Source organism: Mastacembelus armatus, chromosome 23 (assembly GCF_900324485.2).
Source record: "Mastacembelus armatus chromosome 23, fMasArm1.2, whole genome shotgun sequence".
Taxonomy (NCBI): Eukaryota; Metazoa; Chordata; class Actinopteri; order Synbranchiformes; family Mastacembelidae; genus Mastacembelus; species Mastacembelus armatus.
Genome location: NC_046655.1, coordinates 2590478 through 2617472, shown reverse-complemented (window position 1 = coordinate 2617472; position 26995 = coordinate 2590478). Strand labels below are relative to the sequence as shown.

General features: G+C 40.6%; 1 protein-coding gene across 2 annotated transcripts in view; it reads left to right on the top strand.

Moving 5' to 3' along the window:
- The window catches only part of scube1 (signal peptide, CUB domain, EGF-like 1), a 107201-nt gene that overhangs the window by 33168 nt on the left and 47038 nt on the right, over nt 1–26995 (top strand). For both annotated transcript variants that reach the window (XM_026326590.2, XM_026326589.2), the window contains exons 4-6: nt 1346–1480; nt 15905–16033; nt 17913–18029. In XM_026326590.2, coding sequence (XP_026182375.1) covers nt 1346–1480; nt 15905–16033; nt 17913–18029 — 381 coding nt within the window. The remainder of the gene's footprint in view (nt 1–1345; nt 1481–15904; nt 16034–17912; nt 18030–26995) is intronic.

Here is a 26995-nt window from a genome sequence, read left to right as displayed (position 1 = left end):
ATAAAGGCTGATCCTTTCCTCCTCTCATGCCTACCTCCTCCTTTCTCCTGCCAGGAATAATATGATTCTAAATTCTGTACACACACTTTTAGGAGGGTCTCAGAAGCCTCTGTCAACTTCATGGGGGTTTGAGAAGTCCCCCTAAAAGTATAGAGTGTAATTTTCTGGTAAACCTACAAATGTTTGCTGTACCTTCACAACTTTCCAGTGTTAGAATTAGGAGGGCTGTGTGTGACAATTCAAGTTTTTGTAACATACTGTACGTTTGTAACATGTTGATGGTTAGTGGAGTTGAAGACTTTATGGACTAAGGGTCTTCACCCAAAACAGACCAGTAGAAAGACTACCCAAACCTGATGTACATAAGCTATATTCAAAAAAGAGAGACCCAAACAGACCTGACACTAACACTAACCTGACACACTAACGAGACTAAGTAGACCAGATCTCATACAGAGAGAGATACGGGGATGTAGCGAAACAGCTTTGAAAAGGAATCCTGTACTTTTGTCTTATGATGTCATCATGTTGCTTTTGTCCTGGCTGGATGGTAACCGTTGGTTAAAAGTAGGTATAAGCTTGGGTGGAACATGGCTGGACATCATGTCCAGTGCAATAACAGCCAAAATACACATGTCTTTTTAGAGCAGTGTGTTGTTCTATGTGCCTTTACTTTCCTTCCTCTCAACAGCTCGCCTGTGTTTGTGTAACCTGTCTGCACTGTCTGCTAGGCTAACTTCAGACTAAACACAATGCAAAGTCAGGCACAGGATTTACACACACACACACGCACACACGCACCGCACACACACACACACACACACACACACACACACACACACACACACACACACACACACACACACACACGCGCGCGCGCGCACACACACACACACACACACACACACACAAAAAACTGGCAGTCCTGTTTGATCCCTGTTAAAGTCATTCAAGGGTGTTACATGTTTCCAGTTCACTTTAGCCTTATCAAAATGCCCTATTGGAAATTTTTTGGCCTTTCAGCAGCACAATGGAGTCCTATAAACACACTTGTGCATCAGGTCATACACAGAATGTGCTCATGTAGACAGATCCGTTTATTGCCAGGAGCTTGATTTAGGCCCCTTCAGTACCCCAATCAGATGCCTGCTAGGACACCCTGTCTGCTCTGTGTGCATATGCATGACCATCACATTCCTGATGCTGCTGTCATCCTTCTCATCAGAGATTTCCCGGCACATAAACTTTCACTGACACATTTGTTTATGAAACCTAATGGGCTGTTATTCCACCATGCTGCCGTCACTAACTTTATCTTTCTCTCGCTGCCTTTCCATTGAAACAGATGTGGACGAGTGTCTGGACAACAATGGTGGATGCCAGCAAGTGTGTGTCAACACCATGGGGAGCTATGAGTGTCAGTGCACAGAGGGCTTCTTCCTCAGTGACAACCAACATACCTGCATCCACCGCTCTGATGGTGAGTCCAGGACAGAGAGATAATACTGTGAGAGAGTGTAAGATATTTACTTCCAGTTTCAGTATTTAGCCAATGCAGTTTTGAATTTTCTCAAATGTTACATGTTCTGGGGTAAATGGGAATTGACATTGACATTGACATTGCTGGAATTACATTGCTGTTAATGTTGCAAAACATTTATTCAGGTGGAGTGAAACCACTGTCTTTGACTGGGTGTAATAAATGCAAATTTCAAGTTTAATGCTGATATTTAGTCTTATAATAACTATAATTCAGAATGCTGATTGTATTTTTTTGGATGTTCATGTTCAAAAGTTACTTCTGAACATATGACCCCATCTGAATGGATGGATACAAGTCAATGGGCCCCTGAGAACAGACATATCAAAACTCCCACAATCCTCCTACACAGGAGTGACAACCCACCCTTGGAAAGACGCTAAACATTTTGAGTAATGTTGTGGTTGTTTTCTAGTTCTGCAGTCTCTTTGTGGTTGTTTAATGCCTCTTTGTGGTCTTTGTAGTCATAAAGTGTAGGGCCCCCCTAACCTCTTGGGTCCCTGAGCGTGATCCCGCAGTATGAGGCACATTGCTGGGTGCATTTCTGTGTAGGTTAAAACCTTCTTAATCATATTTACTATGAGGAATGAAGAATTAAAAAAAAGATTAACTGTGGCGGTGATGTCCTGTCAGTGCATCACTTTTGGTTACAGGCTGAATCTCTCACTATACTAGTAGATCGTGCATCATGCTATTAGGTACATATATTCACAGACAGATAACTCCATTGGTTAGCTTATGACGTTTCACCTACTGGTTTATCGGTTTTTTCCCATTCTCCAACTTTTCCTCAATTTTGAATTTGGCTCTAAACATTCCCTGTAATGTTTTGCTTCGCCCCATAAGTGAAACAATGATACTCTCCTGGGGGGCTGTAAAATGGTTTGATCAAACATTTAGATGTTAGAACAATTTCACTTGCACAGTTCAGTCTCATTTTGAAATGGACCTCCCCCTTTTGACATCACTGCTCTTTGCTGTCAACTTTGCTGCCTCCTAAAAAGTCAGCACCCTTGTGTGTACCCTGTGTAGGGTTGTCACAGGGGCATGGGATTTGATGGTGCTGACATCATGGTTAGTCACCCTTCCAACCCACAGTGGCACTGACAGACTTGCTGTGATGTGTGACTTGTGACATGAATGTTTGGCATCCGTTTCATGCTCATTAGATTTCTTAAAATGCTCTGACTCCCAAGACCCTGATGTCCCCAGCCCATCATGCCTGTCACATGTAATTTATGGACTCAGCCTGGGGCAGTGAGAAGCACTAAAGGAGGGGCAGCTTTATACTACTCCCCCACACTCGTTCTCTGAGACATTCACTGAGAATAATTCTCACATACGTTTAATTGTGAATGGAGACAGTGTGGCAGTTAACTTGAAAGACATGAGAGGAGAGTCATCTGTCATCTTTGTTATGGCACGACAAGGAGGCGCTGGAAGAATATGCTGAAAGATTGAAGACTTTTTCACAGTTTTGGTGTGGTCAGTGTGAAGGTGTGTCTGGAGCCAGTGTTAGGATTCCCTGTGGAGATGCTCACAGAAAGAGGCGAAAGAGGTGTAGAAATAGAAATGTGTTTGCTCACTGGAAACCCCACAAACCAACATATAAATATATATGTCTTCATTTCCCTCTCTCTTTTTTTCTTCAGAACAGTTTCTGTTTTCCCATTGCTCACAGTTACCCTTACTTTGTGTGGTGAATAAGCACATACTGTAAAATTAAATAAATGTAGATTGAGATAGAGTTACCAGGTACCATGAACTAATTTCCATTTTCAACTATAAAATTATTTCTCTCTTAAACTTTAAAAAAAGACTCACTCTTTTGTTAACTGTGTATTTATGTAAAACCAAATAAACAGAGAAATGTTTCTTTCCAGTCAACAAAGCTCCCCTCTGTATGTGTCTACCCTCTAATGTTAAATCTAAATCTTATCAAGTTGAAAGCAGTTACTGTGTCAACATGTGTAACTCCTGCTCCTGTCAGAGGGATATTCACACAGTAAACAAGCAGTGAAGACGCTTGGAGTATATTTCTGGCAGGCTGTCCTGAGCCTTTAACCACCACCGCATAGCCCTCCACCCCATCCACACATCCTCAATCAGACACTTGTGTCCTCTCCCCTTCCTGGACAGAAATAGCAGCAGCATCCCAGTGTCCCACAGGAATCTCTTTACAATTTATTTTATTTATTTATTTTTATTTACATCTTACACATCATGGCTCGCTTCTCTGCCTTCTTTGTCTTGAATCTTCTTTTTCCCTCTTTATTTCATCGGCTCAGAACTTCTTCTTCTTCTTCTCCTTTCTCTCAGCATTTCTGCATCAGTTTCCACAGTAACCAGTATGTGGACTAGATTTTTATATGTGATGAGCTACAACTCTGTTAGTTTTGTGTGAAAAGTTATACCGATAAATGATATGCAGTTTTTAGATTAATCATCACTTATTTTTACACCAGTAGATCAGTCACTGACAAACTAAGATCAGAAGGGCTGGTGAAGTGTCTTCACTCAGCTCCTTACTTAGTTTTGTGCACTTCTGTGTGTGTTAAGTATGTGTGTACAGTCTACATAATTCGATGTTCATGGCAGGCCTTGTCCAGTAGGTAAAACTCCAAATTTCTGGCCTTGTGATATTCATCTCCCACAGCTCCTGGAGAGCTCACTACAGTAGAGCTGTATGCTTGTACGTGATGATGTGGATCCTGGCAACTGTCAGCCAGTCTGCAATAGATCTAGATCATAGTTAATCTCACCTTGACGTGCCATGTTCATCATGACATCAGCAGTAGGGAGTTTTGGACTTCAATTATAGTCTGGTGGATGCAAATGATTACACTCACCACAGTTTTGTTTGCCATTTTAGGAGAGACAGTGTGTGTTTGTTGCTTTGTATATGGTGTCAGCTCTCTGCCCATTTCTTTCTTCCTGACACTCGTTTGGGGGATAATAAACCCTAGCAACAATTGTTTGTTCCATTATGATGTGTTTCCACTGTGCCGTGCTTCACTTTGGCAGAATAGTTCCTAATTTTGAGTTAGGAAACAACTTTCCTAGCACATGTTCCTGATCTGATCAGAATATCAGAGAGCTATGACCACATGAGTCAGGTAACAACAGTGACATGCATGTACATCCATTTTGGAATTTTGGGGAGAATCAGGCCCGTCAGTGAAAGGCTTGGGTCGCTACCCTCGAAAAAGAATAGTGCTGAACCTATGTCATTAATAATTGTAGTGTAATAAAAGTGGTAATTGTCTAATTTAATGGTTCAGCTGAGATGTTCTCTGTTTCACTCATGTTTGCGATCTGCAGCAGCAATGCAGAAGTTAAGTGCAATGTGGTATTAGACACCTCAGAGTAAAGAATGTCTACTACATTTTTTAATTGTGCCTTTTAGTCCCCACCAAAACAAAGTGAAAACACTACGCTTGTAAATTTTTCTGTAAACTAAACAATTCCTGGAACCTTGGAATTGTGGATGCCACGCTTGGCACTCTGAATGTTTGGTTGCAGGTTTCTCTGTGAATGATCTGTGGAACACAATGACTAGACAATTCTTAATAGTGAATGTAGGCAGTAAAAATACACATTTTTGATCAGAAAACAAATGAGAAAGAGCCCTGATAATTTGGAAATGGTTATGGTTATGGTTATGTGGTACATTTAGAAAATTCCCCCCTTTCAAGTTTTTCCGCACAGTTTGCAAAACCATTTGGCGACTGCTAAGTATTGTGCGTTTAAGTGTAGTCTCAGGTGGTGAAATATTGGCCCTTTGTGATTTACGGGCCGAGTCGGCAACAAAAGAAATGGGCCATCAGCAACTTCTGAAAGGCTACAATTAATAATAGGGATTACTATTACACAAGGCAATGGACATGATGAGATAAAAGCATGTAAAATTATCTGAGTAGATAAAATCAAGTGTATTTTCGAAATATAGGTGATAAAAACCTGACTGCACTTCTGGCAGTGTGGGCAGTTGCCAAGTCCTGCGTGGTGGCTCTTAAAGCACTGACTCCAGCTGCAGTACACTCCTTGTGAATCTCAGTAGTCTCTCCCACGATTGTGTGGCCTACTGAACCACACTGAGAGACCCTGTAGGTTAATTAGCTGAGTAGAGTGTGACATGATGAGTCTCCAATATTGAACTTTCACAATATTCTAATTTTCTGAGATACTGAATTTTGGGTTTTCATTAGCTGTAAGTTATAATAATCAAAATTAAAAGAAACAAACACTTGAAATATATCAGTCTGTGTGTAATGAATCTATATAATATATGAGTTTCACTTTTTGAACTGAATTACTGAAATAAATTAACTTTTGATTTGACTTTTGATGATATTCTGATTTACTGATGCACTTGTATTTTGTAACAGTGGATCAGTACGTAGCAGAATATTTTTTTTATCAATTGTTAGGAACCAATGACAACAATCTCTGCTTTGTTAGAGTTGAGCTGTAAGAAATTTTGATTAGCTTTTGATCTCACCTAGGCATTCATGTAGAGAATTCAACACACCAAAGTCTGAGACCCTATTGGGCAGGTACAGCTGTGTGTCATCGGCATAGCAGTAAGAAAGAAACACTGTTTGCAAATAATATGTCCAAGAGGGAACATGTACAAGGAGAATTGGTCCTAACACTGTGAGACACTGTATCAAAGGCAGCACTAAGATCAAAGAGGATGAGAACTGAGATTTCAATTCAGTTCAATTCAATTTATTTGTATAGCTCCAAATCACAATACAAATCATCTCAAGGCACTTTACAAAAAAGAAAAACCCTACAAATCCCTTATGAGCAAGCACTTGGCGACAGTGGAGAGGAAAAAACTCCCTTTAACGGAAGAAAAAACCTCCAGCAGAACCGGGCTCAGTTTGGGCGGCCATCTGCCTCGACCGGTTGGGGTGAGTGGATAGAGGAGAGAGAAAAGAACAGCAACAATAAACAACAAATAGACACTGCAAGTTGGTGGGGCCGGTAACTGCACATCAGCGATATACAGCTCCAGGACCAGGGACACCTGCAGAAGGTACAGAGAGAGAGAGAGAGAGAGAGAGGGAGAGAGCACAAACTAGGGGAGAGAGAGAGAGCACAAGGTTAGTGACATTCAATGGTGGCATATACATGTGAGGGGGAGGAGAGGAAGAGAGGAGAAGGGAAGGGAGGGTTAGGGTAGGAGAGCTCAGTGCACCGATGGTCCTCAGGCAGTCTAGGCCTATAGCAGCATAACTAAGGGATGACAATAAAATGTCATTTGTCACTCTGAGCAGGGCAGTCTCTGCACTGTGATTCTTACAAAAGCCAGATTGGAATTTATCAAAAATGTTACCATTTTCTACTGCTAAAAACAAATGTTAAGACATTTTCTAAAATCTTAGATATACTGTAAAAGGTACAAGAACTGGGAGATGGGTCTGTAGTTTTCAAATAGTGATTAGTGACTTAGCTCAGATTTTATTAACAGAGGTTGCATGCAGGCAACTTTGAAATGACGTTCAACATAACCAGTACATAGGGATCTTTTAAAAATTGACAGCAGACAAGGTGCAACCAAATCAATAACTGTGACTAAAAACTTAGGTGGAATGACATCTGGACTGGAAGCCTGTGTCATATGTGACACAATTTTCTAATACAACGGACATAAGAGGAGTTCCCCTGAGAGCCAGTGGATATCTCCCTTAAGGTCAGTTATCTTTTTGTTCGCTATCTGGAGTAGCAGATTGTCCTCACTGGGCATAATTAGTCTGATGTTTGGGTCCAAAACAAAACGTCATTCCCTTAATTTCACTCTTGTCCACTATAGTAACATTATGCCTGTTCAGCTTTGTAACCATTACACCTATCAAAGGTTTAAAGTGAGTCAAGGTCGATGTAAATACTTAATTAGAACTCACTGGACATGTGACAAAACAAACCAGCCCAAGCAGCAGCAGCCATCTTGAATGACTTTGTGTAAATACAGGTTGCTAATAAACACTTACAGCTACATTATAGTCATTAGTGCATTATATATGTGTTACAAACCAGTAGAATCTAAATATTAGGTATATGCATATACAGGGTACTATGGATTGAGACAGAGGAAGGCAAAGAGAGCAGTAGCTTCTGGGAGTAGGTGGTGGGGGAAGTGTGTATGTTGGGGGCAAAAAAGAGAAAAATAAACAGAGATACAAACATAGTGAAGTGGACCAGTGGCGGTTGCATATGTTTATTTGGAGTTGTGTGAGGAGAGGAAGCAGACTACAGCTAAGGCACGCACACACACACCTGAAGACATGGATGCATAGACACAAACATTCACACACTGACCTCTTCATGACAGAGGAATTCTACTTTAAATAAACTATAGGAGGAAATTGGAGGTACAGGCAGCTTTTAAATGACAGCCCAGGGCCACATGGGAACTCTAAGTACAGGGAGCTCTGTCTACCTGGCTATTATCATCATTAATTACAAACATGATCAAAAGCTATCAACATTTCACCTACCTCACACTTGCACACTGAGAGCACTATATGTCTGCCAAATACTGTACATACTATACACAATATTTTTAGTTTAATATTTTTAGTTTCCATACTCCTATTATACTTAGCAGCATAATAAATACATATTTTGCTTAAAAAACACTTGTGTATACACTTAATAATTCAGAAGTAATCTTAGGCATGCTGAAATACACAGTAATTCACAGTGTCTGACTGTATGTATAATATTTGCTCAGTGGACTCTACATGTGTTTGGAAGACTCACTCTCAGACTGCATACATGTACACCAAGATTTCATTACATTAAGTGTTGTTCATATAATGTGCTTCACTCTGTTGTCATGTTATGGTAAGTGATAAATTAACAGACCCACTGAGCACACAGTGATCAGTAAAATCTGATGAGATGCAACAAGCCTCGATCAATAAAGCTGAAGTAAATGATAGAAATGATATTACACTAATGGAACTGGCATTCTGTGTTTTGTATTAACTGGTGTGTGGAGGTGAAATCCTGGGGTGTGTGTGTTTGGACGTTGTGTGGCTGCAAAGATTCACTGTAGCATCAGGGTGGGGGTCTTTGCATGCTGTTGTGTGAGCGAGTTGAACCCCGCCAAGCATCTGCCTGTTGGATTGCTGTGAAGCTGAAAGTGTTTACCTCCGCACTGCCTGCTTTTGTATGGCCAAGGCCTTGCCATGAACTTTCCTTCAAAGAGTGTTAGAGCTTTATAAGCCGATCACACATACAAGTACCCATACACACAGAGTCAGCAAAGCATTGCAGGGATGCTGAAAGTGACTAGTTCTTGCTTTATTTTATACCTATTTTGTTTAAAATTTATTCCACCATGTGATTTTCACTTTGAAAACAACTCTAATGACTGTCCAGTATCTCTCTTTCTTTCTCTCCATGAAGTATTTACCTGTGAGTGGAAAGTGGAATTCACTTTTTTCAGTGTTCTGTATATTTTCCCCTCAAAAGTTGCTTCCACTGTATTTTTAGACCAGAGTTTGTCTTTGGTCAGTGGAAATGTTTAATTCAAGGGCGTGTAGCTAACTGGCGTGTAGCTACTGCTCAGTAGCAAACACAGGAAACAAGGGGAGTGGACCTAGTAGGAACTGAAACACACACACAAACAGTCTTTCTGTAGTTGTGAGGACACTGACTGAGATAATTTTTTCTGTAGGTCCTTACCCTACCCTAACCCAAACCTGATTCTAAGCTGAACAGCCGTTTGAAGGATAGGACTTTGACAAGCAATGGTATCAGGATAAAAATAGTCCCCAAAAACAGACATGTACACACATGCTTGCACAGATTTGTTTGTTAATATGAGTTGTGTGAATCAAACACTTCACTAAAAGTTTTTTTTCTCCTTACTGTTAGCAGCTGGACTCTGTTAACATGACAGGGATCTCTAGCTTGCCTGTTCTCTGACCTCCGTAGAAAAGTTGCTGTTTCGATGCTGTAGATATTAAGTACCTCTGCTTGTATATTTAAAGGACCATACCTGCAGGTTGTAGCTCATTAACTACAGATTAAGTGACTCCTGACCATTTTCCAAAGGGACCAGTTTTTAGACACATACCTACCTTCAGGCAGCCTTTGGGTTAAGTTCACTTCATTGCTCTGTGAAAATCAACTTGTAGGGACTTGAAATTTGGTTGAAATACCTAATCCATCACATTGAACATTTTGTTGTCTTTTAGTCTTTAGCTGTTTTGTAGTGCTGAAATTTAAAGCAGCAGCTGTAATAAATCAATCATTTGGTCATTTGTTATGTATTGTTTATGCTTCAGGTTTGACTTCCAGCTGCAGTACATATGTTTTTTTCCTGTTGTTTTTTTAATGTGATGTTTTTGGTTTTGAACCAGGATGTGAGGCCAGGATGAGAGGATGAGAGAAAAGCAGTTTGATTTAAGTTGTTTGATTTGAGAGGCATAATTGAAATGTGCAATTGACTTAGCTCTATAGCCTTTTTAGTTATGTACATCCACTGCTGCAGGATGTGATCACTGAATACTGCAAGATTCTAGGTGAATGTGGGATCCTTGAAATGTAACTTTTGAGTACACCCATATACAGTATTTGCCAAATAAAAAATTCACTATAATATGTGCTCACTTTGAAATTAAACATTCTTGAAAAACTGTCAAAGGCCCAAACCCCTGTCAAACACTGCAGCTTATTCTCACTGTACAAACACTGCACTACACTCATAGTGGAAGCTGAGCGACTTTAGTTGATTGAATCGCACTAATCAGATGAGGTGGTCTGTGTCATATGGACGTTGTTCAGTTGTCAAACACTACTCTGACATATGCTTTATTAACATTAACATAAGTATTGTTACATAAACTCAACAGGAATTATTGGTTATCTATGATTGAAAGTTATTTCTTGTGTTGTAACCAGAGAAAAGCTGAGTTGATTGCTTGGTTCAATAAATGTCAGTTTGTTGCTGTACTAACTGTGTGTGTGTAGTGGTTGCTTCCATTTAGGTTTAAAGAAGAAATTGTGCAGGGTTACTAGAAAGTCCTTATTTAAAGGACTTCAATGCAACATAATGAAGAAAAGCTCTCATTGAAATTCATGTCCTAGCACCTATAGCAGTGTGCTTTGAGTAGACCAGTGAGAGAGACACAGAGCCAGCACCAGATTTCAATTAAAATGGCATTTACAACAGCATGGACGGAAAGGTGGAGGAATGGTGAAGAGGACAATTGAGGATTTCTTTTTAGTGTAATGCTTTTTTCTATACTGTGCTTTTTTCTTTTCTTTTTTCTTTTTACTGTACTTTTCTACTATACTTTTTTCTATATGTATATTTCAAAGATGTCTTATAAGTCTGGTATGAGTGGCTCAGTGAGTACCATATAGTCACAGTCCAAACATCAAACATTGGTAATTCATACATGCGTGGGTCCACACACACATATATACACACACACACACACACAGGCACTTATTATTAGACATGGGTATGTCACTGTGCTGTGGTGACATTTTTGACACATGAGCAATGTGCAAATGCACATTGCTCATGTGTGGAAACATAACAGTGAAATTATTCAGCAAATTTTAAAGGAACACTTCACCTAAGTGTGTGATGAGTAGAATAGTATAAAGGCTTTAGTGCCAATTGAAAAATGAAAAATACAAACCTCTGGGGATGTGATGTTAAAGAGAGGTTAGAGCTGATCAGATATGTGTAACTGTTCCTCATGTGTGCTGCAGGCTACATCCTCCTGGATAGGATTAGCTATTACTAACATAAAACTGGGTTCACACAGACATTTGCCCTACATTAGAACAGTTCTTGTGCCAGTGAGAAAATGAAATACAAGTCCAGTTGGAGGAACAGATACATACAGTGGGTACGGATAGTATTCAGACCCCTTTAAATTTTTCACTCTTTGTGTCATTGCAGCCATTTGCCAAAATCAAAAAAGTTCATTTTATTTCTCATTAATGTACACTCAGCACCCCATCTTGACAGAAAAAAACAGAAATGTAGAAATTTTTGCAAATTTATTAAAAAAGAAAAACTGAAATATCACATGGTCATAAGTATTCAGACCCTGTGCTCAGTATTGAGTAGAAGCACCCTTTTGAGCTAGTACAGCCATGAGTCTTCTTGGGAATGATGCAACAAGTTTTTCACACCTGGATTTGCGGATCCTCTGCCATTCGTCCTTGCAGATCCTCTCCAGTTCTGTCAGGTTGGATGGTGAACGTTGGTGGACAGCCATTTTCAGGTTTCTCCAGAGATGCTCAATTGGGTTTAGGTCAGGGCTCTGGCTGGGCCAGTCAAGAACCGTCAGAGTTGTTCCGAAGCCACTCCTTTGTTATTTTAGCTGTGTGCTTAGGGTCATTGTCCTGTTGAAAGGTGAACCTTCGGCCCAGTCTGAGGTCCTGAGCACTCTGGAAGAGGTTTTCTTCCAGGATATCTCTGTACTTGGCCACATTCATCTTTCCTTCAATTGCAACCAGTCGTCCTGTCCCTGCAGCTGAAAAACACCCCCACAACATGATGCTCCCACCACCATGTTTCACTGTAGGGATTGTATTGGGCAGGTGATGAGCAGTGCCTGGTTTTCTCCACACATACCGCTTACAATTAACGCCAAAAAGTTCAATCTTGGTCTCATCAGACCAGAGAATCTTATTTCTCATAGTCTGGGAGTCCTTCATGTGTTTTTTGGCAAACTCTATGGGGGCTTTCATGTGTCTTGCACTGAGGAGAGGCTTCTGTCGGGCCACTCTGCCATAAAGCCCCGACTGGTGGAGGGCTGCAGTGATAGTTGACTTTGTGGAACTTTCTCCCATCTCCCTACTGCATCTCTGGAGCTCAGCCACAGTGATCTTTGGGTTCTTCTTTACCTCTCTCACCAAGGCTCTTCTCCCACGATTGCTCAGTTTGGCTGGACGGCCAGGTCTAGGAAGAGTTCTGGTCATCCCAAACTTTTTCCATTTGAGGATTATGGAGGCCACTGTGCTCTTAGGAACCTTGAGTGCTGCAGAAATTCTTTTGTAACCTTGGCCAGATCTGTGCCTTGCCACAATTCTGTCTCTGAGCTCCTTGGGCAGTTCCTTCGACCTCATGATTCTCATTTGCTCTGACATGCACTGTGAGCTGTAAGGTCTTATATAGACAGGTGTGTGCCTTTCCTAATCAAGTCCAATCAGTTTAATTAAACACAGCTGGACTCCAATGAAGGAGCAGAACCATCTCAAGGAGGATCAGAAGAAATGGACAGCATGTGAGTTAAATATGAGTGTCACTGCTAAGGGTCTGAATACTTATGACCATGTGATATTTCAGTTTTTCTTTTTTAATAAATTTGCAAAAATTTCTACATTTCTGTTTTTTTCTGTCAAGATGGGGTGCTGAGTGTTTTTTGATTTTGGCAAATGGCTGCAATGACACAAAGAGTGAAAAATTCAAAGGGGTCTGAATACTTTCTGTACCCACTGTATATGTGCTTAAAGCTCATTTGACAACAAAACACAGCACAATGGTTTGTAATAGTCACAGACAGGATTGGTCAACTCAAGGAATTTATCACAGCAGCAGCATCCTAGATGACATCACATTGCAAAAATATTGTATTTTTTGTATTGTTGCTTCTGATGATTTGGATTTAAAATTTTGCAAAAAGTTAACTTCCTTTTTGCACATTAATCTACTGAAACTGGGAAATCTCCATGTCCCTGGTAAGGAGATCAGGGTGAGAGACTTATTCAGCATCACCTTGTTGTGTACTTTCTTTATTTCTCCTTCTGTCCATCTATGTTTCTTTTCTAAATTCTTCTTTCACTTTTGCTACCTCTGCCTGTATCCATCTTTCACATCATTCCTCTTCTTCTTCTTTCTCCATTATACTCTGCCAGCCAGACTTTTGGTGCTTTGGGATGTAACGCTGCAAGAATCAGGTTGTAATAACATGGCTGTGATATGCTTGGATCTCATCTGGAGTTGGAGCTCTCGAGAGAGCAAGAGTGGGAGAAAAAGATGTGTGGAGAGGTGGATAAAGAAAGGCATGAAGAGTGAAAGACAAACAGAGGATAATAAAAGAGACAGAGGAGAGACTGTGTGAGAGACAGACTATGTCCTGGGGGCTCTGGACTATGAAGATGTGTCTCAGTGTTTTATCTGGACCTGCTGGGGATCCCAGTGAGGAGCTTCAGTAGTTGTAAACCTGCTGACCCTCCCTGTGTAAACAAAACTGCACACTGAACTGCAAAGAGGAAACATCAACCCTCTCTCTGCCTTTTCGTTGCTAACTAAAGAACTTCAGTCAAAAGTGACACAGGATCCACTTCACTGTAAAGGAATATGCAGGTGTTTGCACCCTCAGTGCCATACTGATTTAAATCAGAAGTACCTTAAATTTCCCTAAGCATGTCAACATTATTTGGATTGCTTTCTCCCATTCCAGGCATCCACTCATTTCACCTCATTTCAGCAAATTTATTTACACAGACATTTTCTGTTTTTTGAAGAGCACTTTGAAAAGCATAAAGCAGCATGCCACTGAATACAATCAGAGTGCTTACAAACAATGTGTAGTCATTCTGCTTGACTCTGTAGTAGCTATGGGTTATTCAGGCCTGATAAGTGAAGCTGTCACTGAGTCGCAAGCTTCACTGCTCAGCGTCGCTACCCCACTGCCATGTCACCTGAAACATATGTGTATGTATATATATATATATATATATATATATATATATATGTATGTATGTATAAAAATGGACATGTTCCTTTAAGAATTGGCCCCTTTGATTTGGTTGTTTTGTTGGTAGTTAAAGACAGGCCCTTTTTGTTTTTGGAGAGGACCCTCTAGAGGGAACTGCACCCTAATAAGGTACTTTAAGTGCTCTTAGGACCCAATGAAGGGACATTATTCACATTGGGGACCACAGAAGGGGTATGTCTAGATGGAGCAAGTGGGGTTTTCTTGCCTCTTGTGAAATATCACAAGGGAATGCCTTGATGGAGAAATGAGACATTAGATTAACAGGGATCAGGTATAAAGTGTGAACACAGGATTGTCTTGTCAGGTCATATACCAACTACAAAATCTGACCTTGGAGAAAACTGCTTCCTATTTTGAGTTCCGGTATGAGTGTGAGGCAGGCTGTTCTTTAAAAGTTTAGTGCAAAATAAAAGGTAAAGTTTAAAAAGAACATCATGTCTAAAACTTTCATCAACATGTACTATAATAATAAAAATGCCTAGAATATGCAAGCTTTGTGAAAGAAAGCATGTACTGTGAGTGAAGACATCTAATTGTGTCATGATGACTAGACATCTGCACACTCTCAAACTGAATTTTCCAATTCTTCCCAGACCTTGCTGATATCTTTGGCTGGCTTCTCTCTCTCCCCTTGCCTCTCTGGAGAGCACTGGCCCTCCGTCCTCCGCCTTCTTGCTTCCCCCCGCCTCCTCTCTGATGACAATTTCAACACTGGCCTATTTCAGGCAGTATTTCCACAGAATGAAGCGATGGAGTGATCAGAAGAAGAGCAGGAAGGGAGTCAGTGCTAATGAGGAGATGCCTCAGATAAGCAACATAGGCTGAGAAGAGCCATCAATTAGAGCACAGAGTGGAAGAAGAGGTGCTCATGAAGAAGAGGAAATGTGTCAGGATTTTAGTGTGTGAGAAAATGGAATTTCAGAAGCATAAAACTTGCTTTTGATGGGGTCAAGTTCTCCTTTAAAATTTGCCCAATCACTAGTAAGGCACAGAAGATCCCCAAAGAGGACTTCATTCTCTAAGAATTTTTTATATCTGTACAAAATCTTATGGATGTCAATCAAATAGTTTTTGAGATACTTCAGTCTGGAACAGAGTGGTAGACCAACTTACTAACTGATGGTGAGCTGTGCTGGTACCATGGAATACAATATCATTTTGGTCTTCAGGGTCCATACATAGTCCAAGCAGGACAAAGAAAAATCAATGCAGTGCTCAAGGAGCATGTATTGACATGTCACTGGCATACATAACAGGAACAAAAAAACGATCAAAAGGTTTAAGTATTTTCTAAATCAGCTTTTATTGTGAGTAAGTGTGAGTGAGTGTTACAACAGTTTGGGTTATTTCATTTTGAAGATCTCTGTATTTGTATTTCTATCTGCACTCTTCACACTAAGTTCACCTGGGTGGGGCTAATTTAGATGATTATGTTGTATATGCAGCATTAAAGCTGCAGATGTTCTTTGACCCTTAATAAATAAAAAAAGTTTTATTTGTACTTTCATTCAAGTGCAATGAATAATCAGCTGAGTTATCTTCCTTACAATCAAATCAAATTAAGCTGCAATGCCTTTATCTCTGTTCCCCTGTACAGATGGAATGAACTGCATGAATAAGGACCATGGCTGTGCCCACATCTGCAGAGAGGCTCCAGGCAAAGGCGGAGTGTCGTGCGAGTGTCGTCCTGGCTTTGAGCTAGCCAAAAACCAGAAAGACTGTACATGTATGTTTCCCACTTGACTTCAGTGGTACCCCACACACACACACACACATTGGTGATTGCATTTTTAGGTCAACCTTTACTCTCTGATTTATATTTCAGGCTTGTTTACAATAAGTGTGCAGCTGACAGACTGTGTGTTGACAGTCCTACATGTAACCAAATGTGTAAAACATAACACTTAATGTCATGCTAAGCTTTAGTCAGTTCACTCGTCACTTTATTTTACAATTCTCAAGGCAGAAAGGCATTAACACTTTGTTTTATAGACTTGCTTTTATTGAGGTTACATACGGTTGCATGAAAGATTTAAACTATTCCTGTAATAAACATCTGTAATAGCAATGATGGACAAGTTCCAGTAGGCCTTCAGCTGTAAAATACGAGGGTGGACATTTAATACAAAAAAATCTTTTAAGTGTTTCAGGCCAAGCTGAAGGATTCAGTAGAGAGAATTCATGTCTCTACCCCCCCACCCCACCCCACCCCCCACCCCTCCATCACTCCATCCATGCTTCTCAGTCTCAATGCTGAGATCCTGCAGCCATGGAATTTAGGGCTGCTGTTTTTGAAGGGTGAAAAATAAGCTTTTAGTTATACTTTGTTTGGCAACACATCTTGTCCTGCTCCCAGATGGTGAGAGTATAAAGATTGTGAAAGCCTCTGAAAAGCTTTAATGCGTCCCCTGCTGTGGTAATATTTCATTAGCAGTGAGGGACCCAGTGCTGTGTCGGCCTATTGAGCATGGCGGCACAGGACAGCAGTAAATGAGTGATGAAAGAAATGCGCATGCACATCTTCCCTTCCTTCCTCTCTTGTGTTGCCTCTCTCTCTCTTCATTTTTATGTCTGTCCTCCATTTTATTTTTTGTTGTGTCTCCTACATCCTTCTCCACCTTCATCTCCTACCTTTTTTTTACTAGTTAGTCACCAAAGTTCCCAGGTTAAGGAATTACAGAGTTTAAAAAAGCTTCCAAAAGTCACATTGTGTATTCATGCTTGCTTTCCTTCTTCACGTCTACAAATGTAAAAATGAGACTAATTGGAAAGAGTATAGTAAAATGGTAGATGAGCAAGAATGAAAGGAAAGGTGGACAGGTGAAAGGTGTCTGGTTTAGAGACAGTGGCACTGAGACAAAGACAGGAGGCAGAGCTGGAGAGCAGAGCTAAAGATGTTGAGGTTCTCTCTGGGAGTGACGAGGATGGATAGGATCAGGAATGAGTACATCAGAGGGACAGCTCATGTTAGATGTTTTGGAGAAAAAGCCAGGGAAGCCAGATTGAGATGGTTTGGACATGTTCAGAGGAGGGAATACATTGGGAAAAGGATGCTGAGGTTGGAGCTGAAGCCTAGAGGAAGACCAAAGAGGAGGTTCTTGGATGTAGTGAAGGAGGACATGAGGATAGTTGATGTGGGTGAGGAGGATACAGAGGATAGTGTTAAATGGAGGCAGATGATTCACTGTGGTGACCCCTGAAAGGAGCAGCTGAATGGAAAAGAAGCAGAAGATAGTAAAATGTGAGATGAGGCACAGATGTCCCACATAGTTAGATGTGATCACTTACTATGTGTAATCAGTGGTGTCTATGGCTCTTGTGGCCTTGTAAAACTTATTGCTTAGCTGACAGTTTTAAGGCCAGACAACGAATGTTGGACTCTGCTAAAGGGCTGAAGTTCCTTAGTTCTCCAAAAGCAAAGAGTTTCATGCACTTGTAGTCTCCTCATTACTGTCTTCTGTTCTTTATGTTTCCTCATTCCATTTATGTTTCCTGCTAACACCTGTCACATTAAGGTCTATGTTCAGTCAAGTATTAGTTTGCTTCTTTATTACTTCTGTACTTCTGCGCAAGCTTTAAGGATTAAATGTGCATGTTGTTTTCAGTGACGTGTAACTATGGAAACGGGGGTTGCCAGCACACATGTGATGACACGGACACAGGGCCGGTATGTGGCTGCCATCAGAAATATGCCCTGCACTCAGACAGCAAGACCTGCATCGGTAAGTGATAACCATGACTGCTCCCCAGTTGTCCCACAGACAGACACATAACCTGACGCTGTCACAGCTGTGTGACTAATGTTTGTTGTGTGACAGAAGACCCTGAACATTTTCTGTGTACTACAGATGATTTCAAAGAAACAAAGTAAGCAACAAAATAATGAAGCAGTGCTGGAGGTGGTGTGTGTGTCCCCCAGCCCCCACACCCTCTCCTTGTTCCAACCTCATTTTCTTTAAACACTGAACCCAAAGAGGGAGCGAGCAGCTCAAATGGACAGACAGAGAAACATCAGCTCCACAGAATAATCTCCACCAGCTCTGCATTCAAATAAAATTAAACCACAGTGTTAATAAAGACACAGATGAGATTCTATTTTGTATGAAGTGTGTAGGTGTGCTACTGTATAAACGATCAAATGTTGCCTGATAAATTATGACTAAACTGAGTTTTGTACAAGTTTAAATCAAATCAGCTACTAAAGAGTGAGCACAAGCTTTCACTTCATTTGTTTTTGATGGGATTTTATTTTCTGTAGAAATTAAGGTGTAAAATAATGATTTTCTCTAAACTGAAAATCATTACTCACTATAGGTGTAAGATTTTTAAGACTGAACACAAGGTGAACATTCTTTTATGTACTTTTAGAGGGTATTGCAGTGATAGAAGTCTCTGAGGGAATATCACGCTTGTCAGGGCCAAGGTATGAGCAGGATTATATTTGGGCTATTGGAGAAATTATCAAGTTGTCTGGAAGAGAATGAGTGACAAATCTTCCACTCTGAGAAATGCATTCATCATGTCAAAACTCAGTTGAGTCAGAGAGCCTTGTCAGCAACCAGCAGGGAGCTCTCTGCCCCAGCAGTCAACACAAGCGTGCCTTCACATCCTGGCTTTCAGATACAGGATATTCATTTTCATCCTGCTTTTTCTCTCATCAGTTGAGAATAAGGTGTTCCAGGTAAGTGGAGCTGTTTATTTTGTTTTCCCCACCTGATAGAAACATTACAAATATTTCTCAGAGCCTGGAAGCAATTTTCACTTCTTTGATTGTAGCCAGTCCACTGCAGCTTGTTCCAGTCAGATTAGTTGTAGTTTGAGTTTTTTATAAATTGTCTGTTATCCATGAAACATTAACAGATATGTTATTCATAATTTGTGCACACACAATTTGTAATTTATTCCCTTAAATCAGTGTTCAGAAATGTGGAATTTGTTCACTCAAACTACCCTATTGGCCTGAACATAAGGCAGCTTTGATTATAAGAAGAAATAATTTTCCAACAGCTGTTTATCAGAAAAAGAGGACAGGAAGCTCTTTGACAGATTCTGTTGGGAATGTTTCCTGAGATACCTTCGATTCAAGTAGAAGAGAGTTTCTTCATATGAAACATGAACTATTAAGAAATAAATCCACCTTAGTGTTTCCTGTCTCTCTGTTACAGTCTCACACTCTCTCCTGGCAGAATCATTTTCTCTGACCGTTTACTGTGTTTTTGAGATGATCATCTGTGACAACTGTCATTTTTGACATTTGGATTTTCTGCCAGATTAATTTCTGCAGTAAATATGTCAGGAGATCCTATGATTTACTTCTCATGAATTTCTTTCATCTGCAGCAGAAAAAAATGTTACTGCAGCAGTGACATCCTCCCGGAGGTTAAACTTCAACATTAAGCTACAAGCAACCCATTATGGAATGGTTGGCTCTCTATGGTCTTTAGCTGATACTCTTGGATACTCTTTAAGACACAAGGCTATGTAACCCTCATGTACTGTTTGGGATGTTTTCATCCATCAGGAGTCATTTTTCACTCTTAATTTGGCCATAACTTTCACTATATTTCAGCAAATGGAATGTTTTTGGTGACAAACCTTAATTTAACATAAATTATGGGAATATGAATTAAAAGTTTTCCATAGGTCAATAATACACTATCGGCAAATTCACTGCCCTCTTGTTATGTTTGGGATGAAAACATACACTAAAATAAACTGCTGTAAAAGTATATCAGATAAATATTTTTATTTATTTATTTATTTATTTGCATTAATCTGTTAATTAACTTCAGTTCTGATCAAAACTACTAAATGTTAAAAATATTACCCAGGAACTCTTTAAATGCCAATTTCATAAGGGATGTCGCGGATTTGAGGGAAAAAACTAAATTACTTACTTTCAATATAAAAAGTGATATAACGACAGTTTTTGACTGCACAGCCATGACACTATATAATCATACATTCTTGATGGTTGGTGGTTTCCCCTGTTGGGAGGAGGTAAAATTTGTGATTTTTACTGTTCACAACCAAGTGGCCCCATTAACCCTTTACACAGGCCTGTGCATCGAAAGCTTAGTTTCTGGCTTTTATATGGAGTTTTATATGGACTATATCAGCATATTATAGTGTGTGTGTGTGTGTGAGTGTGTGAGAAAGAGATCTTTGCATGTTGACCCTGTGGTGTCTGAGAAAATCAGACAAAGGTAAGTGGATCCTGTACATTTCATGGTGAGAAGTGCAGCAAGCACCATGAGTAGTGGCTTCACTCATACTAAAGTTTTGGAAAATATTACACTGACCCCTCCAGCAAGCTGCAGAATATATTGTCTTCTCCCACTGACAACACTGATTCAGGAGAGTCCTGATTTTGCTGTGGCACCCTTATCGTCCTCTCCAGCTTTTTCCACTGAAAGCAAGGAGAGGATCTTGAATCTGGGTGGACTGGGAGAAATGGCAAAGTGTCGATTCCCACCAACATGGAGACAACTCCCTGTTTTCAGCCTGGCAGAGGTGTGAATTTACAGCTGATGTGTTACGCCATCGTGAGGGTCCAAAACGTGGATTCTGCATTCAATCTGTTAACAGAGATGATTGACCACATTGTCATGCTGACAATGAGGCTCACTGCTCGGAGATATGAGCATGCACCATACCCTTTGAAACTTGCATCAGAAAAGTTGTGAAGCTCATACTTTATGACTTCACTAAAGTTTGATGGAAGATAGCTCCTTGGGATCTTCAGGGCTGCCAAGTGAGGCAAATTTTTGAGCAACGACTCCCATTGTGGTAGGATGTGCTCAGGAAGATACTCGTCCCAGCGTACTTTATCTCAGCAAAGTGTTTGAAGGATCTGTTTGCCAACTAGTATGAAGGGGGCCACAAACCCTAGCGGATCGTAGTCCGAGGTGACAGTTGAGAGAACCCCTCTCCTTGTCAGTGGGTTTTCTTTTACCACGACCCTGAACTGGAACTCATCTGCTTCAACACACCACTGAACTCAAGTGCTCGCTCAATGTGAAGTTCTCCTAGGGCCATATCAAGATTTTGGTTTGGGCACGTTCTTCTGGTGGTATTGTGGAGGTAGCACATTTCTCATTGGATATGAACTTGTGCAGCCGAAGATTTCCTGTTCCGCACAGGGCTCTTGACTCTTCCACCTGATGTATGGCTTCAGCAGGTGATCTTACACTAGTTAGGCCATCATCAATGTAGAAGCTTGGACTCTTCGCTGAACTTCCCATGGCCCTGTGATGCCAGATGCTTGAGTCCAAAGTTGGAGCAGCCAGGGGATGAAGCTGCCCCAAACAGGGGTACCCTCATTCTGTACACTGAAGGTTTGGAATTCAAATCACTGTTGGCCCACCAAATAAACCTGAGATAGTCTTGGTTTTCCTTTGCAACATGGAACTGGTGAAACATTTTTTCGATGTCACACATTATGACTATTGGACCCTTTCTAAATCTACACAGCACTCAAAGCCAGCACCTGTTAGTCAGGTCTGACCTGGTCAGGAGATGGTAATTTAAAGAGGTTGCTTGGAATCGTGCTGAACAGTCAAAGACCACACGGATCTTGCCTGGCTTGTGGGGATGGTAGACGCGATGGTGCGGAATATACCATGCTGGTTGGTTATGAAGTTCAAGCTGTGGAACCTTCTCAGCATCTCCTCTACCTATGATGTCATTCATAAAGTTGGCAGAGCCCTTTTAATATTGTTTATTTCTCCTCAGACGTTGCTCTAATGAGCTGAGCCTATGAACCGCACATTGTTCATTGTTTGGAAGATTAGGCTTGTCTGTCTTGAAAGAAAGTGGGAGTTCATAGTGGCCATCTTTCTTCTATCTTATACCTGCTTTCACTTTAGACAAGAAGAGGAGGTCTTCCTGAGAAACTAGGTTATCATCTGCAGTGTAATCTGTGAAGTCTGATTCAAGAGTTTTAATTATATATTAGTGATCTCTTTGACTTGAGTTCTGCACACAAAGTGTACTTCTCTCTTTAGCTGAGCTGATAACTGCACAGCTGGTATTGCTCATCTCACTATGATTCTGTGACTGGTCCCTATTGCATCAGTGTCATCTTTTGCTGGATTTGAGCAGCCAACAACACTCCAGCCGAGATTGGTTTGCTGTACATATGGGTGATCCACTTCACCAGACCAGATTTCCCTTGGTAGAAGGGCTCGTTGACAGTTATAGCCAATGAGAAGGCCCATTTCACAGTCCAGCTGTGGTGGAAACTTTTCTGCCAATTCTTGCAGATGAGGCCATTTTAGAGCAAACTGACATTCTGTTTGTTTGACAGGGGTCTGCAACCTTTACTGTCAAAAGAGCCATTTTGTCCCTTCTCCCTGTAAATAAAATTCATCTGGAGCTGCAAAACATATGTGACCCTTAAAATGAAGATACAATACAAGCATATAAAGTTATATATAGTTCTACTTTATATACAAAAAACTACCTATGCTGCATTTATGAAATCATAGAACTGCAATCAAAACTGTTGACATTTAATTGTTATTTTTACCTGTTATAATAAAAAGAAAAACAAAACACCAAACTCTTATGAAAAGGAAAAAAATACACTGGCCCACTTTGAAATAAATTAAAAGCACAGAACGATACAGGTTATTTGAATTTTTGGTTTCTATTTGATTCTATTCTATTTGTGGAAAATTAGTAAAATACGGTGCATCCCACTTTTAAATAAATAAATCATGGAACTATGCAGGCTACTTGAGTTCTCTCAATATTTGAAAATACATAAAACATTGAACATAAAACGTTTCACTGCGTGTGTCATGCTCTTCTCTTTTTTAACTCAGCAACACAGGCTACACCAATCAGCCCTTGAGTCTGAATATGAAACACAGCAAACACAACACTACATCAGATCAGGGTCAAAAATATAAATATATTTTTTGCAAAATAATAGCGTGTTGTGGGATAGTGTTCTCAACTGTTTAATGTGATTTCTGTCTCTGAACATCACTGCAGAGCTTCTCTATATCGGGGTTGTAAGATGTGACTTTCGTCTTCACACAGGACTGCAGGCTGTCATCAGTGAGACGGGAGCCGTACTTAGATTTTATGTACTTCATGTTTGAGAAAACCTGCTCACACAAGTATGTTGATCCAAAGATGGACAGGACTCCAAAGGCATACTTCTTCATGTTCATATAAGCGTCCAGAAGGGCACTCCATGTTTCAAACATAAGTTTCTCCGGGTTAAGGAGTTTTTCAATATTGCTCTGAGAACAGCCTTCTTAAGAGCAACATCTTCAAGATCAGCTGTCAGGCTCGTAAACTTGGACATCTACAAGTCTTTATCAGCTATGTCAGCCAGTTCAAGCTCAAGATCGGGTGGACTTACTTCTATGAATGCAGACATGTTCAGCAGGGATGGGTCGATGTCCAGTAGCGTGACAGGGAAAGACAATGTGTTTTTTTTCTTTCTGAACTCACAAATCTTTCCCCAAATGCAGTTTGTATTCCAATGATCGCATGCTGTAAATACTCACAATTTATGTGATTATGTTTTTCTTTGAACTCTCTCAGGGAGGGGAAGTGAGAGAGCATGCCTCTCTGTACATATCTGGTGAAAACAGACATCTGGTGCTCAAATGCCAAAACATCTTCCAGCATTTGCAGAGCCATATGTCTTTTACCCTGCAGACTTTTCTTCAGCGTGTTTAGGTGACTTGTCATATCCACCTTGAAGTGCAACTTTTCCAGCCAGTCAGTATCTTCCAGTTTGGGATAGATGACGCCTTTGCTCTCCACGAAGATTTTCATGTTACAAACAAGCGGTAAACCGTTTCAGCACCTCTACCCTGGACAGCCACCGGACTTTATTATGCAGCAAGAGATCTGAATGTGTGCTGTCAACTTCATCTAACAGTGCGCAGAATTGTTGGTGGTTTAAACCTTTTGGCGTTATTTTGTTCACTATCTGTACAAGGTTCATCACCTCCATATATGGTCCACAGTGCTTCTTAGTGCAAGACGCACTGAAACATCAGCAGCTTTCAATTCAGCAACTTCTGAAGTAATGTCACAAATCCCTTCTGTGCTCCTCTCATACTTGCTGCCCCATCAGTAGCCACTGACACCATGTGGCTGGTGTTTATTTCTTTGGCTTTCAAACAGTTGTCAACAGCCTCACAAATGTCCTGCCCCCGTGTCTGGCCTTTCAGTGGTATCAACTCAATGATTTCTTCCTGTGGTCCATCAGAGTTCACATATCTGCATAAAAGTGCTATCTGCTCAGTATCATTAACATCATTGGACTCATCACAGGCAATTGAGTATGATGGAGCTGAATTTATGTCCTCAATTTGCTTATTGGTGATGCTCAAGCATTCTCATGCTTGTTTTTGAAGTCCAAGAAAAGGTGCTCTGAAATTTTATAAAGGATTCTTTCATGTATTCTCCATCTGTGACTTACGATCTCCTGAGCTGCCACAAAACTAGCAGCAGTAGTTGAGTTTGGAGACTTGATCCAGTTTTTGAAAGCATATTTGCTCTCCTCAGCTTTCCACAGCAGTTCAGAAAATCACTCTTTTTTGCTCCTCTCCAGATGGGTACTTTTCAGCAAATCCTGTGTGCTTCTTCTGGAAATGTCTTTCAACATTCCATTTTTTGTTGTTTGCTAATATCTCACCACATATCAAGCACACAGGTAAGCTAAACATTTTGGATGTGGTCAAAAAAATGCCTATACATGTCTATTTTTATAGTTTAAACCCTAAATATGCCCCCAAATATGCGCCCAAAACACTTTTAATTTAATTTCAAACTCAGCCTAATACATTATTAGTAAATAAATTAGTGACCTAAATTAGTAAATTATATTACTCTGTTATGATGGGAGAATTATGATCCCCATGGGGCCCATCCCCATAGTGCCTGAGGCTGGTGTGTCCAGTAATTAATAAAAACATTGTGTCATACATTTGGGTCCTGCTCGATCCTTCACCTCACCCCACCCACCACATAACATGTTCTTAATAATTTAATGTTGAATCGTGAAAAGTTATACATTGCCACCAAAAATGCCATAAAAGATTGCATCTCTCATGTGCTCTTGTTATTACACCCTTTTGGGTGATGACCAGCCTTTAAACATCCAAAGCAAAGCGTCTCTGTGTGCACAAACTTTTCAGCAAACCCTTTGCACGACATGTCTTGTCCTTTTGCAGAAGACACATGATGGAATACTGTTCTGTGTCATGGGTTGTGGTCAGCGTCTTTGCTTGAATCATTTGATTTCATGGATGCTTTGGTTTCTCGCTTTCCACACTCTTGAGCGCTTGTGTTGAGGATATGGGGTCACAAGCGAGATCTGCTTCTTTTGATAGGAAGTCCACAAACGATTAATGTTTCAATGGATAATTGCCAATCTTTGAATTTTAAGAGGTGTCCGGTGAATAGTGAAGGCTCTGGTGTTGGGAGACGTTTAGCACTTATTGCTTTGGCTCGCACATTGATCAGATCTGAGCCATTCTGCTCTTGAGGAACAAACACTGTAGTTGAATGAGGTTGAGGTACCAATTGTGGACAAGGGGCTTGACGTAACTGCTAGTGATTGAGGAATGAATGAGGGACTCAAGACATTGAAAGCTTGGGTTGTGATTGGCAGAGTATGATGTGTGAATGAGGGAATGGATGCCTGGGGGGTGTGTGGGTGTAAGGTCTTGAAGCTCTGCTGCTACTTCGACATCATACAATAAGTTAATTAACACCAATAACAATAAGTTTTTCTACATTTTCTTCAATCTCATCGTACACCTTTACTGAAGCTCTTGCAGCATTGCTCTTCTAGGCGTGCAAGCTTTCTACGTTTGTCTTGCATTGCTTGTTGTCTGCCTAAGTTCTCTGATTCGAACTGTGCCAATCATTGTTTATTTTCAGCCTCTAGTCTTTGAAGATCTGTTGCTTCCCTTACTTGTTCCTCCAATACTACCAAGACCTCCTGAGCTGCGCAAGCTTCAGCCACAGCCTCTATTCTTTTGCCTGAGTGGATACTGCATTGGGTACAACCACATCTTGATTGATGAGACAGTGGCCTTGATAAAGAACCCGTTGAACTTAAGACTGATCCAACATCTGGCCAAGGTTCTTCATCATTACCTGCTCTATGACTTTTGAGCTGTTTTTCTGCCCTTTGAATAATGAATTCTAATAGTGACATGCATGTGTCGACCCTGCGCTGCTGATCTGGTTTAGGGGGTTTGTACTCGACATAACTCTTCATAGATGACCTTTACATCAGAACTGGTACGTTTCATGTTCTCAATATCTCATTTAGTTCGTCCTCAGAGGCATCATCAGCCAATAATTCCTTGCCTATTCTTGCATAACACCTCCACTTCTCATAAATGATTTTGTACCTACGGTGTATACCCTTCAGCCTTTCTCCTTTAAGTTCTCTTCCCTTTTCTTTTAGGGTTCGAGTTCTTTTACTTCTTCTGCCTTTCTACTTCTGCTGCAGATTCGGTATCTGTAGCTTCAGCTTGAGCAGGTGGCTTGACAGTTTTACGGCAGATCTCAGTACTTATATTGGACATCTTGAGATAACTTCAACAGTTGTATTTCCTATAGGCTGTGTGTAAGTGAAAGTTACAGTCGGCCCAAATTTGTTGTTGTTGTTCAACAAATGTGTGCTGGGATCTTCTAGAAACAC